Source organism: Cynocephalus volans, chromosome 1 (genome assembly GCF_027409185.1).
Source record: "Cynocephalus volans isolate mCynVol1 chromosome 1, mCynVol1.pri, whole genome shotgun sequence".
In the NCBI taxonomy this organism is placed as follows: Eukaryota; Metazoa; Chordata; class Mammalia; order Dermoptera; family Cynocephalidae; genus Cynocephalus; species Cynocephalus volans.
In genome coordinates this window covers 63,771,649-63,792,687 of record NC_084460.1, presented here as the reverse complement: position 1 = coordinate 63,792,687, position 21,039 = coordinate 63,771,649, and the positions used below count along the sequence as shown (strand labels likewise).

At 35.4% G+C, this 21,039-nt stretch overlaps 1 protein-coding gene across 3 annotated transcripts in view; it reads right to left on the bottom strand.

The window, feature by feature from the left end:
* Window positions 1-21,039, bottom strand: part of ZNF596 (zinc finger protein 596) — a 42,360-nt gene that overhangs the window by 2,727 nt on the left and 18,594 nt on the right. For 2 of the 3 annotated variants that reach the window (XM_063103694.1, XM_063103702.1), the window contains exons 2-5: window positions 3,476-3,546; window positions 1,702-1,828; window positions 917-1,009; window positions 335-417 (exon numbers count right to left, since the gene is read on the bottom strand). In XM_063103694.1, coding sequence (XP_062959764.1) covers window positions 335-417; window positions 917-1,009; window positions 1,702-1,828; window positions 3,476-3,487 — 315 coding nt within the window. In that variant the 5' untranslated portion in view covers window positions 3,488-3,546. Of the gene's footprint in view, window positions 1-334; window positions 418-916; window positions 1,010-1,701; window positions 1,829-3,475; window positions 3,548-21,039 lie in introns of those variants that run through there. The other variant, XM_063103711.1, reaches the window with a different exon arrangement.

The following is a 21,039-nucleotide window of genomic DNA, read 5'->3' as shown; positions in this document are numbered from 1 at the left end:
AATAGTTAAACATGGTGTATGACCCACCTGTATGCATAGAGATTTTCTCTTTTGTAGTATCCCAATGGCAGAGCTATCTGATTTATTTTTAAGACTTTATTATATTTCAAAGCTTAGATATAAAGTCATATTTATTCAATTGTCCTATTATAAGATCTCATGTTGATTTTGACTTCAAGTTAATTTTTTCGCTAAATTCAAACTAACCAAAACTTTCCACAGAAAAAGGCCTTGATCCCAACTTTAAGTACTGTTAAGTAACTGCCAATTTCTAACTTATTCCATTTCAAGGTTTCTATTTGGGAAAAAATGGGTTCACACCCATAAAGCTTACCATTGCACCATTCGTGGATGTGTCCTTCTTATAGGTATGTTGCATGGATATCATTTCTTGTTTTATAGGGTAACCTTCCGTACCTGAAATAATTTTTTTAGAATGTCATGAAGGGAATGAAAATGTTAAACAGACCCAATGCCCATTTGAGTATGTTTCAAATATTGACACACAGACAGGGAAAGAATGACTAAGTATACTCTGGGAAGTAGAGAATTACAGGACAATTGGTATTTCTAGGACATGAGAAAAAATAAAATGAAGATGGCAAGTAGGGGAAGTAAAGAAAGGAAAATATTCAAAGAGGACCATGACAAGGGCCATTATGGGAAAGTTTAACTCCAATAAGTACAAGAATGTTTCCTTCACTGAAGTCAAAGACAATGACTGAAAGACACTTGAATAAAAATTGATACCTGCAAGGTATAATGACAACACCTGAGGAATTTTTCCCATATGCTTTTGCCTACATTTCAGAAACAACACTAACTTAAGAAATCTTCATTTAGTAACACTTAGGGCCTACTCATTCACTGACCAGGCTGCTCCTCTTAGTGAAGCACACAGCTTCTTGGAGCTCACCTGGACTCTGGCCTTGCAGAACACTTATTCCTTCTGAGAGTTCTTCTCCTTGCTTCAAAGGAAAAAGCACACCTGATTTGCAGAGCTGTTTGCCTGTTTGTGGGGAAAAAAGATACATGGATATTGAGTTTTGTGCTGATAACGCACAGTCACCAAGAACAGGGCTGAGTAATGAGGAAGGTCACCCAGGGAAGAGTACATTGAAAACAACATCAACAGTCCTTCATGAACAAAGGTATAACTCCTGAATGTGTTCCCAAAGATATTAAAGACCAATAATTTCTGGTGCCCATGCCTAAGTTCAAAGACAGACTACAGAATCCTCACTATTTTCAATCAGTGAGAAATTACAAGTTTTCAGTGTTTGAATATTCAAAAATAATCCAATAAACACACGCTCCATCAGAACAATCTAGGTTCTATGTGCAAGAGATTGTACAGCAGAATAACAATATTTTAAAAATCAGTACATTTATTTTTCTATTTAAAAACAGTGAGTTGCCAACACTGTTCTGAGTGTTGAAGATTGAGTAGCAAGAAGAACATACAACACTGTGGTCAGAAAGATTACATTCTACTGGGATGAAAAATTAATATAAGTGAAAAGTAAAGAAACAAATAGCTCTCAGGTAGTTGTAAAAGTTATGAAAGAATCTAGGCAGAGTTTGGAATGACAGGCAGAAAAGCTCTTCTAGACACTTTTAGAATGAATTAATATATCAATGAAAGAATGAATACACACACACACACACACACACACACACACCAAATATTAAGAGACTCACCAACAGAGACTAGATGACTAATGTTCTCTAGCATCACATCTCTAAACAGCTTTCTCTGGGATGTGTCCAGCAGGTCCCATTCTTCCTGGGTGAAGTCTACAACTATATCCTCAAAGGTCATGGATTCCTAAAACATTATAGACATTCTGCTTCTAGCAAGGCCATCTCTACCAATATTAAGGGGAGCATGGTCAAAGAGACAGGGTGATGTGTACAGAAAGTTCAGTATTTGGGATTCTAGTCACATTGTTCTTAGTCTGACCTGGGCATTTACCTGACTTTCAGATATACTCAAAGACATAATACATTATAAATACATAAAACTCCATAAAAAGAAATACTAAGTGTGGCATAATCTGGAGATTTCCCAGTGAACTTGCAATTATAATTCTAGATGCAAATTATAAAATTTACACTTAGAAATTCGCTATTAAAATTCTCCTCTCCACCAACTTTAAGTAAATTCACAGACTCAGCACAAGGCAAGCAGTATCCATGATTTGCCATATTTTATATATGACTACAGTTAGGTATTTTCCTACATGACCTAAGTTTCACCAACAAAATAATTTAATGACCTGTTATGAGTTCTGAAAGGTCCAATAACCTAGTGTGTAAAGTGCTTCCTATATATCAAATATTTCTCAAATAAAAGTCACATATTATTCACTAAATGACTGAGAACACTGAAACAATGTCCAGTATTCTGCAGACTGAACAACTTTTATAGAGAACTTGGGATCAGCAGATGCAGCCTCTCATCTCTACACAACTCAGGTGTTCATTATAACAAATAAAGATAAGTGGGTCAGCAGCCAAGCCAGGGGCTCTAAATTTCTATACTGAAAGACAGTGTTATCCTGACCCTTCCCATCATCTGAGGCCTCCCTTTCTCAATTTTCTCTGTGATTTCCAAACACCAGATATCATTGTTTCTTTTGTTTCTTCAACTTATCTCTATGTTCAAGGGTAAAAAAAGCCTCTTAATTGTTCTGATTTCTACACTTCAAAAATTTCCCCAGGGCCTTAAATTTACTCTATTTCCTATACTCCTTCACCTAAATAAACAGCCAAAACTAAGGAAACAACACTCCCTATGCATTGCCTTCCAGTTATCAAATTTGAACAAAGGTTGATTACAAAGAGGAAAAAATCATGACTGGGGACAAGGGTAATAACAAAATTTAGTTTTCTTTTTTATAAGTTTTTCAAAAAGCATAAATACATTCTATCAAAACTTTTAGAAGTTTAAAATAAGAAAAATGAATAAATAATTGCTCATTGTCTTCTCTGGCCTAACTCTCTTTGCTTTCCCTTCAATGCTGTACAGCCCTCTCCCCAGCACCTGTAACACTGAATTGACTGAGCTCATCTGGTGAACATCTGCCTCCCTACTGGGCTGTAACTTTCTGTTTTCACTTATCTTCACCAACCTGCATTCACTACAATCCTAAGCCCATTTCTGCCAATAACATGGTTAATGAGTGAATTCTTTGGCCATGGGCTCAATGAGAAAAACAAAACATTTTGCATCTCTTCTGTGAATACATAGCATTAATAGAGGCTGAATACCTTAGTAAAATCTGGGAAGATTACTTCGTGAATATCCCTTAATCCAACATGACTATTACAAACCCCCGGGTAATCTTAACTGGAGCCGAGGTCCTTGAACTACTCCTGTGTGCACTTAGAACATCCATGCTAATAGGAAAACTGGCCCATATGCTGGCAGAGATGGATACACTTTCAGTACAAAGAGGAATTCTCTACTCACCTGTGATTGCATTATCACTAGCTCAGCCACTGGGTTTTCACTCACACAGTCCAAGCACTAAGGTGGCAAATCTGAGAAAGAAGAAAGAAACCATGGGACTCCAGTCTTGTCCAATTTGTCACTTAAAAGTAGCCCCAGCCCAACAAATAAGGACATGCAGTATACTCTAAGAAATAGGAGAGGGATTCCCTCTTCCAGGGTCGAAAGTAAGAAGATTATGACTACCGATGCTAATAAAAAAGAGATAAATACTTTGATTTTAGAGATAAAAATGTGAAAGTCACTGAGTTTTATATGCTGATTATTAGTCCACAGTATTTTGAAATTTTCAAAACCCTCCATAATTCTAAATAATAGGGCTCCCCAGCTCATGCCACGTGAATTTTGGTCTCCGCTATCAGGAAAACAGAATTTCTCAGATTTAATTATTCCTGGTTTATGCACTAGTAGTCATTGGCCAACATCCATCCAACCTCTCTGGAGCCTCACCCCGTTCCACCTCTTTCCTGCCCCTGGCCCTCAGGATACACTTGTCCTGAATCACTGTCTCCTCCACATAGGGTTTCCAGCAATATCACTCCCCCAACCCTGACTTTTATTCTGCATGGATTCATTTATCATCCAAGCAACATCAGATTACATTTTATAATCAATTCAGTGACATATCTTACAAGAAATGCTAAAGGAAATACTCCAAGTTGAAACAAAAGGACACTAACAACATGAAAGTATACATGGTATTGTGATTTGTAATGAGAAATATAATTTGTTTTTCATCCCCAGTCCTGGCACAGAGCATCTAAAACCCTTGTAATTTCTCAGCAATGAGGATGCTGGGAGTATCTTTTGTCCTATTTGGTCTTTGACCTTGCCTGACACAAAGCTCCTAATCACTTGGAATTTCCTGGGTGATAAAAGTGTCTTTTGTTCTGATGAGACTACTCTTGTTGGGCTCCAAAATAGGGGCTGGTCACTTGAAAGACCAAGCCATGATTTGAAGCTCAGAACTTTCAGCCCCCCCCAACCCCACTCATCCTCCAGGAAGGGGAGGGGGCTGGAGACTGAGTTAATAAATGCCTATGCCTATGTGATGAAGCCTCTATAAAAATCCTTGAAGACTCTATAAAAATCTCTGAACTATGGGGTTTGGCAAGCTTCTGGGTTGGCAAACTAGAACACACCCACATGCCTGAAGGATGGCACATCCCAACTCCATGGGGATGGACCTCCTAAACAAGGAACCCTGCCATATCTTACCCTATGTATCTCTTTATCTCACCATTCATTAGTAATTTTTAAAATATCTTTTGTAATAAATCATAAATAGTAAGAAAATTGTTTTCCTGGGTTCTATGAACTGCTCTTATCAAGCAAATAAAACAAATCAAGCACACTGAACCTGAGAAGAGGGTCATGGGAACCTCCAATTTGTAGCCAAGTCAAACAGAAGTTGTAGGTAACCCAGAAACCTGCTACATATGACTGTTATCTCAAGTGAGTGGCAGTAATAAGGAACTAGGCCCATTAAGGGCTCTACACTAACTCCAGTTAGTGTCAGAATTGAATTGAATTGTAGGGCACCCAACTGGTGTCAGAGAATTCGTCAGCAGGACGGGAGAAAAAACCCATGCATTTGGGAAAAGAAGTGTTTTGTGTTGAGACCTGAGAGTAGAAAAGGTATACAGTTTGTTTTTATAGTATAAAACTCATTGTACAGGTAAGACTATAGTAAAATTCAGAATGCTCTAATACAGTCATGATGGTGCATGAATCATGTGTAACTCTAGTATAAAAGTTAAAAGACAAAAGTATCAAGATAACTATAATATTTTTAGGATATGTGACATATACAAGATATAAATTGTGACATCAATAACAAAAAATATAGGGGAGGAGAAATGAAAAAGTTTTGAAATGCAGTAAAGTTAACTTGTTAAAGTTAGCTTAAAATAGACTGTTATAAAATGTTTTTGTATACCTCATGGTAACCACACACACAAAAAAACTCTATAGTAGATACACAAAAAAGGATGAAAGAAATCAAATTATACCATTAAAAAACTCAAATCACAAAAGGAGACAGCAGGAGAGTAAGAATGAAAAAAAGGAACTACAAACTGTCAGAAAATAATCAACAAAAATGACAGTAGTAAGTTCTAACTTACCAATAAATATTTTAAATGTAATTGAATTAATTTATCCAATCAAAAGACATAAAATGGCTAAATAGATTTTTTAAAAGATTCAACTATATACTGCCCACAAGTTACTTACTTTAGCTTTAAAGACACGGATAGGCTAAAAGTAAAGGGATGGGAAATCATATTCCATGTAAATCATAACCAAGAGAGAGAAGTGGCTATACCTTCACAGGGGGGAAAATAGACCTTAAGTGAAAAACTGTTTTAAAAGCCAAAGAAGATCATACTGTAATGATAAAGAGGCCGATTCATCAGGAAGACATAACAATTGTAAATGGATGGGAAAAGACATACCATGCAAATGGCAACCAAAAGATAGCAGGGTGTCACTATACTTATATAAAAACAAAATAGACTAAGTAAAAAAAGAACTATCACAATAAGCACCTAAATATATGGAGCAAATATTAGCAGATCTGTAGAGGGAAATAGAAAGTGATTCAATAATAGTAGGAGACTTTATACCCCACTTTTCAACAATGGATAGATCATCCAGACAGAAAATCAATAGACAAACATTGGAATTGAACTATACTGTAGACTAAATATATCTAACAGACACACACAGAACACTGCATCCAATGGCAGCAGAATACATATTGTTCTCAAGCACACATGAAACACTCTCTGGTATAGATCATAAGCTAGGCCACAGAACAAATCTTAACAAATTAAGGTTGGAATCCTATCAAGTACCTTTAACAACCACAATAGAATTACAAAGAAATAACGAGGAAAATTAGAAAATTCACAAATATGTTGAAATTAAACAATACACTTCTGAACAAGGGTTCAAAGAAAAAACCAAAAAGAAAATCAAAAAAATATTTTGAGAAAAACGAAAACAAAAATACAACACACCAAAACTTATGGGATGCAGCAAAAACTTCTAAGAGGGAAGTTTGTAGCAATAAACACCTAGGTTCAGGGGGGGAAAAAATCTCAAAAAAACAACCTAACTTTACAACTCAAGGAATTAGGGAAAAAAGAACAAATTAAATTAAATTTAGGAGAAGGAATAAAATAATAAAGAAAAGAGCAAAAATAACTAAAATAGGAACTAAAAAAATATGCAAAAGATCAAAAAAGTAAGAGTTGGTTTTGGGGAAAGAAATAAAATTGGCAAACCTTCAGTTAGACTAAGAAAAGAGAAAACACAAATAAAATTATAAATGAAAAAAGTATATATAACAATTAATACCACAGAAATACAGAGGATCATAAGAGACTACTACAAACAATTATATGTCAATAAATTGGATAAACTACAAGAAATGGATAAATTCCTAAAAACATACAACCTACCAAAACTGAATCATGAAGAAACAGAAAATCTGAACAGACCAATCACAGGTAAGGGGATTGAATCACTTACCAAAAACCTCTCAACAAAGAAAAGGCTAGGACATGATGGCTTTACTGGTGAATACGAATATTTAAAGAAGAATTAACTCCAATCCTTCTCAAACTCTTCCAAAAAAGTAAAGAGGTAGAAACACTTCCAAACTCATTTTACAAGTCCAGAATTACTGATACCTAAGCTAGATAAGAACAGTACAGGAGAAAAAAAATAAAGAGTCCAATATCTTTGATGAACATAGGTGCGAAAATCCTCAACAAAATACTTACAAACAGAAGTCAACAGCACATCAAAAGAATAATACACTAAGATCAAGTAGGATTTATTCCTGGGATGCAACAATGTGTCAACATTATGCAAATCAGTAAATGTAATACACCTACCACATTAACAGAATGAAGGGTAAAACTCATGATCATCTCAATAGATGCAGAAAAAGCATTCGACAAAATTCAATATACGTATGTGGTAAAAACTTGTAACAAATTAGGTATAGAAGCAATGTACCTAAACAGAAGAAAGGCCATATATGACAAGCCCACAGCTAGCATCATACTGAATGGTGAAAGATGAAAGTTTATTCTCTAAGACCAGAAACCAGACAAGGATACCCACAACCACCACTTCTATTCAATACAGTACTGAAGGTCCTAGCTAGAGCAGTCAGGCAAGAAAACGAATAAAAGCATCCAAATCAAAAAAGTATTAAAAAATTTTTGCAGATGATATAATCTCCTATATAGAAAACCCTAAAGTGCACCAAAAATCTGTTAGAATAAATTAATTCTGTAAACTTGCAGGATACATTTCTATGAATTTTAATACATGTACACAGGGACTTCAAAAAATTTGTGGAAAAATAGATTTAAAACATAATACTAATCTTTCCATAAACTTTCTGAAATACTCTCATGTATAGTTTCCTATGGTAGCCACCACAATCAAGATACAGAAGAGTTTCATCACCACCCAAAGCTTCTCCATTCTATCCTTTTGCAGTCATATCCTCCCTCCACCTATAACTATCACTATTTTTTCTCTCTTCAGGAATGTCATTAATATGTAATCTTTGGCTTCTTTGACTTAAGATAGTGCCTTAAATTCATCCAATTTGCTGCATGTGTTTATTTTTATTCCTGATTAGTATTTCATTACAACAATGTACCACAGGCTTTTTATTTATTCACCCAACTGGAGAACGTTTTGGTTGTTACCAATTTGGGGCAATTATTAAAAGAACTGCTATAAACATTGTACAAGTATATAAGTATTTGTGTAAATGTTTTCCTTTTTCTAAAGTGAATACTTAGAAATAGGTTTGATGGGTAATGTATCTTAGTCCACGTGGGCTGCTATAACAGAATACCTTTGAATAGATAATTTAGAGTAGTCCGTTATTACCCATAGTGCATATGTTCCAAGACCCCCAGTGAATGCTTGAAACTGAAGATAGTACCAAACCCTATGTATACTATGATTTTTTTCCTACACATACATGCCCATAAAAAAGTTTAACTTACCAATTAGGCACAGTAAAAGATTAACAATAATAATAATAAAACAGAAGTTATAGTAATATACTGTAATAAAAGTTATCTGAATGTGCCCTCTCCCTTTCTTGCATTCAAAATACCTTAATATTTTTGGACCATGGTTGATTGCAGGTAACTGAAACCATGGAAAGTGAAACCATGGATAAGGGGGACTACTGTATAAGTAATATAAATTTCTCATAGTTCTGGAGGCTTGGAAATCCAAGATCAAAATGCCATCAGATTTGGTGTTTGGTTAAGCCTTGCTCTTTGCTCCCAAGATAGCACATTCTTGCTGCATTCTCACATGATGGAAGAGCAAAAAGGGCCAAACAGGCTCCCGCAAGCCCTTTTACAAGGGCAATAATCACCCCCTAAAGGTCCCACTTCTTAATACTTTCCCACTAAGGATTAAGTCTCAACATGAATTTTGAAGAGACTAAACCATTCAAACCACAGGAAGGGGACATATATGTGAATGCTGAACTTTACAAAAACTATCAAAATGTACTAAGTAGGTAGAGAACTTTGTATTACTACCAATAATGCATGAGAGATCTTCTAATTGCTCCACATTCTCATGCTTGATAAGCTCAGTCTTTTCAATTTTTAGATATTCTAGAAGAGACGTAGTAGTATTCTGTTATGGGTTTAAATTTACATTTCCCTAATGACTAATCATGCTGAACACTTTTTCATGTACTTATTTGTCTTCTGTATGTCGTCTTTGGTAAAGTGCCTGTGAAAATCTTTTGACTACTTTTAAATTGGAATGTATGTTTTCTTCCTGTTGAACTTTCAGAGATCTTTATATATTTTTGAAACAAGTGTTTTATGTGACTGATGATTTCAAATATTTTCTGTTTGTTGCCCTACATTTCATTCTATCAAAAGTCTTTCACAAAGCAAAAGTTTTTGATTTTGGTAAGTCCATCTAATCAAATTTCTTCTTTATGAATCATGCCTTTAATAACATTCTAAGAACACTTTGGCTAATCCTAGGTCACAAAGATTTTCTCCTATGCTTTTTTCTTTTTCTTTTTTTTTTTTCTTTTTTCTTTTTCGTGACCGGCACTCAGCCAGTGAGTGTACCGGCCATTCCTATATAGGATCCAAACCCGCGGCCGCTGGGAGCGTCGCCGCGCTCCCAGCGCAGCACCCTCCCAAGTGCGCCACAGGCTCGGCCCTCCTATGCTTTTTTCTGAAGGATTTCTAGTTGGATGTTTCACATTTAGATCTATTACACATTTTATAATAATTTTTCCATGCAGATTTACAATTGTTCCAATACCAATTGTGAAAATATTACCATTTCTTTACAAAATTGTCTATGTGCCTTTTCGAAAATCAATTGTATTTGCATAAATCTATTTGATGACTATCAATTTTATTCCACCAATGTGTCTGTCCCATCACAAACACTACATTCATTTGCTGGGTCTTAAAATCAGATACAATTTCTTGAACCTTTACTTTTTAAAAAGAATTTTGATTATTCTAGTTCCTTTGCATTTCCTTATAGATTTTAGAATCATATTAAGTATATCTTCAAAAAGTTCTGCTACGATTTTCATTGCCATTGCTTAAATCCATAAAACAATTCGGGAAGAATTGACATAATTACCAGGATAAGTGAATGTGCTTTCTAATCTATGAACACAGTATATGGCCATACTGATGGAAGAATGAGTCTTCCAATCTATGAACACAGTATATGTCTTCATTTGCTTGGGTCTTGATTTCTTTAATTAGCAACCTGTAGATGTCAGCATACAATTCCTGTATGTGTTTTGTTAGATTTATATCTGATCTTTTATTTAGAAGCTACAGTATACAATTGATTTTAATTTTTGTGGTTTCTAATCTTTCATTGCTAGCATATAAAAATACAATTAATTTTTGTGTGATAAGCTTGTATCTTGTGACCTTGCTAAAATCATTTAATTCTTTTTTTTGGAGATTCCTTGGGATTTTCAATGTAAGCAATCATAATGTATAAGAATAGGGAGCTTTATTTCTTTATTCTGCATGCCTTTTAATTCTCTTTCTTGCCTTACTGTACCAGTTAGGACCTTCTCTACAATCTTGAATAAGAGCGATGAGAGTGGACATCTTTGCCTTCTTAACCTTAGAAGAACCATATTTTAGTCTTTAACCATCAGGTATAATGTTATCTGTAGGTTTTTAAATATAAATCCCTTAGCAAGGAAATTTCTTTGTAGTCCTAGATTACCTAGTGTTTTTTTCCCCGGCATCTATGAGAGTTAATATCAGAAGAGATGTTAAATCTCTATCAAGGTTTTTATGCACCAATAGATACAATTCATTTCTCTATTTTACAGATTGTCAGTATGGTTAATGTTGCTTTTGAAAATTGAACCAGCCTTGAATCCTTGGGATTCACACCATATGGTTGTGGTATATTATTCTTTTTATATATTTTTGGTTTTAACTTAGTAAGTTTTCATTGAGAATTTTGGCATCTATGTTCATGAATAATATTTGCATGTAATTTTCTTGTACTATATCTGAGCTTGAAATAAAGTTAATGAAGCCTTCATAAATTGAGTTGAGAAGTTTCCCTCTTCTGTTTTCTGGAAGAAATTGCATAGTACTGCTGTTACTTCATTCTTCAATTTATAGTAGGATTTGCCATCTGGGCTTGCACATTTTTTTCCAGAAGGTTTTCAACTACAGTTTTAATTGCTTTAGTAGTTACAGGACAATTAAGTTTATACTTATCAAAAGTTAAGATTTTTAGTTTGTGGTTTTTGAGGTTTGCTGATTTCATCAAAATTGTAAAATATACTTTCATAGAATTTTCACGGTATTCCTATTATCTGTTTAATGTTCATAGTCTTTAGTGATAATCTCCTCTTTCACCCCTGATATTGGTATTTGAGTACTCCTTCTTTTTTCCTTTGTTTTAGCAATTTTATTAATCTGTTCCAAAACCCACCTTCTGGCTTAAACTGGTTTTTCTCTATTTTTTTCTATTTCTACTTTAATTGATTTATACTCTGTTCTTTACTATTGCCTAGCTTATATTTGAGCCAAACTTTTGGGGTTTTTTTGTTTTTAAACACCTTTATTGAGATGAAGTTGATAAAGAACAGAACATACTTAACGTGTACAATTTGAACAGTTTGCACATATGCAAACACCCATAATATCATCACCACAAAGTAATATGCATATCTTAACACCTCCCAAAGTTTCCTTGTCCCTTTGTATGTATGTAGGTGTGTATGTATATATTTACTTATTGTGGTAAGCATAACTAATATGAGACCTACTCTCAAATTTTGAAGTGCACAATACCATATAGTTAATCATAGGCACTATGTTGTACAGCAGAATTCTAGAATTTATTAATCTAGCATAAATGTAACATCATACTCATTGAACAACTCCCTGTTTCTTCCACACCCCAGCCCCTGGCAACAACTATTTTGTTCTCTGCTTCTATGAGTTTGACTTTTTAGATACGTCATATAAGTAAAATCACGCAGAATTTGCCATTCTGTGACCGACTGAAGTCACCTAGCACAATATCCTTCAGGTTCGCACACATTGTCCCAAATGGCATTATCTTCTTTTTAAAGGTGCATAATATTCCACTGCAGGTATATACCACATTTTCTTTATCCTGTCATCTGTCCATGGACACTTAGGTAGTTCCTGTACTTTTTGTTATTATGAGTAGTGCTGCAATGAACATGGAAGTTCAAATATGTTTCCAAGATCTTCATTTCAATTCCTTTGGATAAACACCCAGAAGCGGGATTCCTGGATCATATGGTAATTCTAATTTAGATTTTCTCGGGGGGGGGGAGCATATTGTTTCCATAGCTTCTGCACCATTTTACATTCGCACCAACAGTGTACAAGGATTGCAATTTCTCCACAACCTGCCAACACTTGTTATCTTTTGATTTTCAGTAACAGCTATCCCAATAGTGTGAGGTGACATCTCTTTGCAGTCTTGACTTCCACTTCACTAATAATTAATGATGCTAAGCATCTTTCCACATGCCTGTTGACCAGTTGTATGTTTTCATTGGAAATATGTCTGCTCAAGTCTTTGCCCATTAATTTATGTGTATATGTGTGTGTGTGTGTGTATTTTCTACTGAGTTGTATAGGACAGTTCTCTGGATGGCCTTGGACTGACTCAGTTCTCCCCCTCCCCCTTACTGCTTGTAGTTCTCAAAAATGGAATGTGTTGGTAATGCAACACCCTGAAATAACAGTACAGGCTCAGTTCCTGTCCCTCTAGAACAGAATGTCCTTTAACGCCTTAGAACAGCAATTCCTTTGACACCTGAGATATAAAACTCAAGGTGGACTGCTTTCTGAGGACACTCAGTTGTGGTACAAATGTAGCATGTGCAGACAAAATTCCATCTGCCCTGGGCAACTTTCCTGAGCCTTGGGAGACTGGCTCGCCATTAATCCTATGGTTCTACTGTACCTCATTGCCTATCTGTAATAAAGTTACTTCACTTAACTTGTTGTATATGAGTGTTCTGACAACACTGGTTCAAGTGATAGAAACTGCAGCCCCAAATTCAGTGGGCTAAAGTGTCCAGACTCCTATTCTCGGTGGTTGTCATACTAATGATCTTTACTATCCTCCAGGCAGTGGCAGTCCTCCCACAGGACGGATAATTAGTGCACATTAAACCTCCTTTGAAAGTTATAGGAGTTACTTCCATACTTTGTAAATGAGTCCCTTATCAGCTACATGCTTTGAAGATATTCTCCTATTCTGTAGGCTGCCTTCTTGTTATGTTGTTTCCTTTGCTGTGAAGAAGTGTTCTAGTTTGATGTATTGCCATTTGTCTCTTTTTGCTTTAGTTGCTTGTGCTTTTAGTGTGATATCAAAGAAATCATTATTACCAAGACCAATGTCATAAAGCGTACCCCTATATTTTACTCCAGGAGTTTTAAAATTTCAGGACTTAAGTGTTTAATTGACACCTAGTTGACTTTTCTATATGCAGTAAAGCAGTGACCTAATTTCATTTTTTTTTCATTTTTTCATATCCAATCTTCCCAGCACTATTTATTGAGAAGACTGTCCTTTCCTCATTGTGTATTCTTAGCAACTTTCTCAAAGATCAGTTGACTGCATATGTGGGTATATTTCTGGGTTCTCTACTGTTTTCCATTGGTCTGTTTTTATGCCAGTATCATATTGCTTTAATTACTGTAGCTTTGTAATATATTTTGAAATCAGGAAGTGTGATGACTCAAGCTTTGTACATTTGACTATTCATGATCCTTTGTGGTTCCGTATGAATTTTGTAATTCTGTGGTTCCATATGTTTTTGGTAATTCTGTAAAAAATTCCAATGGATTTAAACAGGAATTGCATTCAATCTGTAGAGTGAGTTGGGCAGTATGGACATTATAACAATACTGTCTTCTCACCATGAACATGCAACATCTTTTCATTTATTTGTGTATCCTTTAACTTCATTCATTAATGTATTGTAGCTGTCAAGAGACAAGTATTTTACCTCCTTGGTAAAGTTTATTCCTAAGTATTTTATTCATTTTAATGCTACTCTAAATGGGATTGTTTTCTTGAATTCTTTTTCAGAAAGTTTGTTATTAGTGTATAGAAATGTCACTGATTTTTTTTTTTTTTTTTGGTGGCTTGCTGGTGTTACTGATTTTTGTAATATTGATTCAGAATCCTGCAAGTTTACTGAATTTATTAGTATTAACAAGTTTTCTCTGAACTCTCTAAGGTTTTCTACAGATAAGATCATGTTATCTGCAAACAGACAGTATTACTTCTTCCTTTCTGATATGGAATCCTTTTCTTTTTTTCTTGCCTAACTGCTCTTGATAAGATCTCAGTACTATACCTGTTGTATACAAGTAAGGAGAGTGAGTATTCTTGTTTGTGATCTTAAGAAAAAACCATTCAATTTTCTATCACTGTATACAATGTTATCTGTGGGCTTGTCTTATATCAATTATATTATATTAAGGTACTTCCCTTATCTACCTGTGTTTTTACCTTGAAAGGGTATTGAAATTTGTAAAATGCTTTTTCTACATCTATTGAGATAATCATGTGACTTTTACCTTCATTCTGGTAATGTGGTATATTACATTTATTGATTCACGTATGTTAAATCATCTTTGGTCTCAGGGATAAATCATACTTGACCATAGTGTATAATCCTTTTAATGTGCTGCAATTTTATTCACTAGCATTTTCTTGAGGATTTTTGCACCTATATTCATCAGGTATATTTGCCTCTAATTTTCTTTTCTTGTACAGTCTTTGTCTGCCTTTGGTATCAGGGTAATAGAGACCTCATAAAATCAGTCTAGAAGTGCTCCCTTCTCTTTATAAAAAGAGCCTGAGAAGGATAAACATTAATTATTCTTTAAATATTTAACAGAATTCATTAGAGAAGTTATCTGGTCTTGGCTTTTCCCTGTTGGGAATATTTAATTACTAATTTAATCTCCTTATTCATTACTAGACTGTTTAGATTTTGTAATTCTTCATGATTCAGTCTTGGTAGGTTGTATGTTTCTAAAAATTCATCCATTTCTTCTAAACTACCCAATTTGGTGATACAAAATTTGTTATAGTCTCTTACAATCCTTTTTATTTCTGTGATACCTGTTGTAATGTCTTTTTCTTTTCTTATTTTATTAATTCAAGTCTTCTTTTTTCTTAGTTATTCTAGCTAAAAATTTGTCAATTTTATTTATCTTTTTGAAAACAGAACTCTTGGTTTCATTGATTTTTCTGATGTTTCCCTGGTCATTATTTCTTTAATTTCTGCTCTAATCTCTATCATTTCTTTCTTTCTGCTAACTTTGGGGTTAGCTTGTTCTTTTTCTAGTTCTTTGAAGTGTAACATTAGGTTGTTAATTTGACATCTTTCTTTTTTTAATGTAGATGTTTACTGCTATACTTAGTATTGGTTTGTGGCATCCCATAAGTTTTAGAATGTCATGATTTGTTTTCATTTTTCTCAAGGTATCTTGCATTTTCTCTTTTGATTACTTCTACTACCCATTCAGTTTTTTGAAGTATGCTGTTTAAATTTGACATATTGGTCATTTTTTCCCCCAATTTTCCCTGTTATTGATTTCTAGTTTTAAACCATTGTGTTTGGCCAAAATACTTCATATAATTTCAAACTTCTTAAATTTTTTAAGATGTTTTTTGTGGCCAGGATAGAGTGAGACAATATATTCAACATACAGGGCATAGGGAAGAAAAAACTATCTACCAAGAATATTTTACTTGGAAAAACTGTCCTTTCAAAATGAGGAAGACATAAAATTAGAGGGAGTTCATAGGTATCTTCTGTATTAATCCCTTTTTGTGTCGCTATAACAGAATACCCGAAACTGGGCAATTTATAAAGAAAAGAGATTTATTTGGCTCATGATTCTGGGACAGCTGCATCTGGTGCAGGCCTCAGGCTGCTTCTACTCACGGCAGAAAGCAGAGGGAACCAGCAGGTACAAGCAGATCACAAGGCAAGAGGAAGCAAGGGAGAGAGAGAGGCAAGGTGCCAGGGTACTTTAAACAACCAGCTTTCATGGGAACTAATAAAGTGAGAACTCACTCACTACCCCCACCCCAGGGAGAGGATTAATGCATTCATGAGGGATCCACCCCCACGACTCAAACAGCTCCCAACACTGCCACATTGGGGATCAGATTTCCAAATGAGTTTTGGTGGGATAACACATCCAAACTTTATCATCTTCTTAATGAGAAATGCTAAAGGGAGCTCTTGAAGCTGAAACTAAAAATCCACTAATTAGCCACAGGAATATATAAAACTCACTAATAAAGGTAAATATATAGTCAAGTTCAAAATACCTTATTATTATTATTGCAATGGTGATTTGTAAATCATTTATAACTCTAGTATAAAAGTTAAAATACAAAAGTATTAAAAATAACTGGAACTACAATAGCAGGTTAATGGCTACACAACATAAATAGATGTAAACTGTGGAAACAAATATAAAAACAATATAAAATATAAAAATACAAAAACAATATAAAATGACAAAGTGTAAAAATATCAAAAACAAAATTTTGAGAGAAGGGAGAGAGTAAAAGTGCAGAGTATATGCAATCAAAGTTGGTCGTTATTAGCTTAAAATAGATGGGTATAACTAAGATATATTATCTAAGACTCATAGCAACAATATAGTGAAAACCTACAGTAGATATGCAAAAGATTAAGAAAAATGAACCAAGGCATTTCACTATAGCAAATTACCAATTCATTAAGGAAGAGAGTCAAAGAGGAAGAAAAGAACAAAGGGAGACATCTTCAAGATAGCAGAATAGATGGTCCCCAGTTTCAGTCTCTCCCACAACTGATCAATTTACAACTATTAGAAAGCAAAGAATGCCAACCTGGGACTGTTGGAGCTTGGGGGAAGAGGATGAAAGACCTACAGAGCTTGTGAAGGCAGAAGAAACTGCAGTGAGAGAATGAAGTGATCACCTGGACTATTTTGAGCCCCAACTACTTCCGGGCTGGCCCCAGTGAGGGGTGGTAAGAAATTGTAGCACAGAGAACAGCAGCCAACAAAACTGCAGCTGTGTCCTTTGTGTGAAGTTGCTTGGAGCCTACAGTGGAGAAGAGTGTCTTGGAGCACACCCTACCAGCCCCCAGGCCAGTGAGAACACCAACAGGTTCCCACTGACACATTTGGGAGTAAGGGGCTGCAGCTGACTGAAGTAAAAAACGACCCACAGGACAATGACTCATTGTGAAGGACCTGTGCATGGCCCACACCGCAGGGAAGTGTTTGAAGTGCAGGGGGAGGCTGGTTGCCAGGGGAACATGGGGGTGTAGCATGGGCAGCTGATCTGCCTTTCACACACGCCCACTCAGTGGAAACTGATCAGGGACACAGATCTGCAGGAAGTGCAGTTTACTGGAACGATTCAGTTCCCGGCCAGAATTTCCACAAAGCTCAGGTTTACCTGATCTCACAAGACCCAGAAGTGACTAAAAAGCCAATAGTTAAAATCTGAGCCATACAATGAGCCTTCTCCAAAGAACCAGCAGCAAAGCAGCAATTTAGCTCAACCACAGGGGTCAAGTGCTGGTCCCCAAAGAAAGTTCCCCCAATTAGTTACACTGCACAGTTTAAATGGTGGTGGCAGCTAAAAACCCAACACTGAACTGAAACAAAACAAAAAAACAGAGACAAAGCTCTGATATTAACCCTGTCAATTAACACCTATAAAACCTAGAAGAGGCAGCCATCTCCTCAGGCATCAATGTAAAGACACAAAGATCAAGAAAGAACAGAGAAATATAACACCATTAAAGCGAAATACCAAGCACCAGCAAAAGACCCAGAGGAACAGTGGACTTATGAAAAGTGTGACAGAGAAGTCAGAATAACCTTCTTAAAGATGTTCAGGGAGTCACAAGAAAAGACAGATATTTCTTTTTTTACTGAGAAGTTGTCTGAGTTCCTTGCATATTCTGGATATTAATCTGTCATCAGATGTATAGTTTGCAAATATTTTCTGCCATTCTGTAGGTTATCTTTCCACTCTATTGATGGTTTCCTTTGCTGTGCAGAGCTTTTCACTTCAATAGAATCTCATTTGCTTATTTTTTCTTTGGTTGCTAGTAATTTTGAGGTCTTATTCATAAAGTCTTTGCCCAGTTCTATTTCCTGGAGTGTTTCCCCTATGTTTTCCTTAAGTAATTTTATACTTTCAGGTCTTATACTTAAGTCTTTAATCCATTTTCAGTTGATTTTGGTATATGGTGAGAGGTACAGGTCATTTCATTCTTCTGCATACGGATGTCCAATTTTTGCAGCAACATTTATTGAAGAGGCCGTCTTTTCCCCAATGTATGTTCTTGTTGCCTTTGTCAAAGATCAGTTGGCTGCAAGTATGTGGGTTGATTTCTGGGTTTTCTATTCTGTTCCATTGATCCAAGTGTCTGTTTTTATGCTAGTATCATGCTGTTTTGGTTACTATATCTTTGTAGTATAATTTGAAACCAGGTAGTATTATGCCTTTATTTATTTTGCTCAGGATTGCTTTGGCTATTCAGGGTCTTCCGTTGTTCCACATGAATGTTAGGATTGTTTTTTTCTATTTCTGTGAAGAACATCGTTGGTATTTTGATGGGGACTGCACTGAATCAGTAGATAGCTTTGGTTAGTATGGACATTTTCACAATGTTAATTCTTCCAACCCATGAGCATAGAATGTCTTTCCACCTTCTTGTGACCTCTTTAATTTCTTTCTGTAGTAATTTGTAGTACTCATTGTAGAGATCTTTCACCTCCTTGGTTAAATTTATCCCCAGGTACCTTATTTTTTTGGTGACTATTGTAAATGGACTTGCTTAATTTATTTCTTTTTCTGCTAGGTTGTTATTGGAGAATAAAAACACTACTGATTTGGGGGTGTTGGTTTTGTATCCTGCATCATTACTGAAATTGTTAATCAGCTCTGAGAGAGAGAGAGAAAGATAAAGAGATCACAATAACATGGTGAACTTTCAGAAGGAGAGAACATACCTACGGTTACTAGAGGTGGGAAAGGGGGAGGTGTGTTGGTTAGAGAGAAACTGCGTAAGGGTCACAAGAATAATTATGATCTGTAAATATGAACATGCTAATATATTGATTTGATCATCATATATTGTACACAAATTGTTGACAGTAAACTCTGTCCCCCATAAATATGTTTAATCAATTATGTTTCAACTAAATAAGTAATGATTACCCACTTAAAAAAAAGATGATCCCATTTGTCATGTGAGGACTTAATGTATTGCCTGGCAGTTACAACCCAGTGCATCAACATGGAGGAGTTGTGATGGGAACCATCAGCCAAACCCTGATGGATCAGAATAGGAACACAATTTAGTCCCCAGACTGCACCTTGGCATGGTCCCTGTTGCTCCCTGATCCTCAGGGATTCTGCTTTTGACCAGTGAGGCAGGTCTTGCTCTACAGCTGAGGTGACTTGTTCTCACCCTCCCTTTCTCCCTGGGTCTCTCCCTACTCCTAAGCAGACATTCAGATTATAAGGAGCCCTGGCCTCTGGGTTCACAGATCCAAAAATCATAGGTCATCAGCAATTTATCAAAGAACTACCCCAACCCCAAAAGGAAAGAAAATACGAACAGAAAATTAAATAAAATCTGCAACACAACCCAGGAATAGACTGAAAAACTCAACAAAGGAATTGAAACAATTTAAAAAAAACAAATAGAAATTCTAAAAATAACGAATACATTATCAGAACTGAAATACTCCATAGAAAGATCAAATAGCAGATTCACTCAAACAGAGGAAAACAATCAATGAGCTCAAAGATAATACACATGAAATCAGAGGAGCAAAAAAGAAAAATAAGAAAAAATGAAACAGAATTAAAGCAAATGTGGGACCCCCCTCAAGTGAAACAACCTCTGCATAACTGGTATACCAGAAGGAGAGGAAAAGGGAAGAGATGTAGAAAACATATTCAAGGAAATAATGGCTGAAAACTTCCCAAATATGGAGAAAGATGACAGCATTCAGATACAGGAAGCTCAGAGGTTGCCAAACAAGTTCAATCCAAGGAGGAACATTCCAGGGCACATCATAATCAAATTATCAAAAACCAAAGACAAAGAATGGATACTGAAAGCAGCAAGAGAAAATAAAGAGATCATATTCAATGGAACCCCGATACATCTCTCAGCAGATTTCTCAGTAGAAACCCTACAGGCCAGAAGAGAGTGGGATGATATATTCAGAGTGCTACAGGAAAAGACTGTAAGCCAAGAATTCTCTATCCAGCAAAACTAACCTTCAAATATGAAGGAGAAATAAAGTCTTTCCAAGACAAACAAAAGCTAAGGGAATTCACCAACACTAGACCTGCCTTAGAAGAAATGCTAAAGGGAGTTCTTCAATCTAAAAGAAGAAAACACTAAGGAACAGCAACAAAACAGCTGACAGTACATAACTCATTAGTAAAAGGTTCACAGACAACCTCAGACTACTCTAAAGTCATAAGAAAGCTGAAAAAACTGCTTATAGCCTTAGTACAAAGACTAAAAGACAAACCTAAGAAGACAACAACAAATACAACAACTGCACAAGAGATAGAAAATATTAAAAGATGTAACTTGAAACAACAACATGTCAAAAAGGGAGGGGGAATGATGCCAAAGCATAGAGTTGGCCTTGGTTCTTTGTTTTTTCTTAGATATCAGTTAAGTTGTTATTAGTTTAAAATAATCTGTTATAACTATAACATATTTTCTGTAAACCTCATGGAAACCACAACACAAAAACTTATGAGATATACTAAAAATAAATAGCAAGAAATCAAAATACACTGTTAGAGAACAACCACTCAATCACAAATGAAGACAGTAACATCAAAAAAAGGAGAAAAAGGATCAACAATCAGAAAAAAGTAACAAA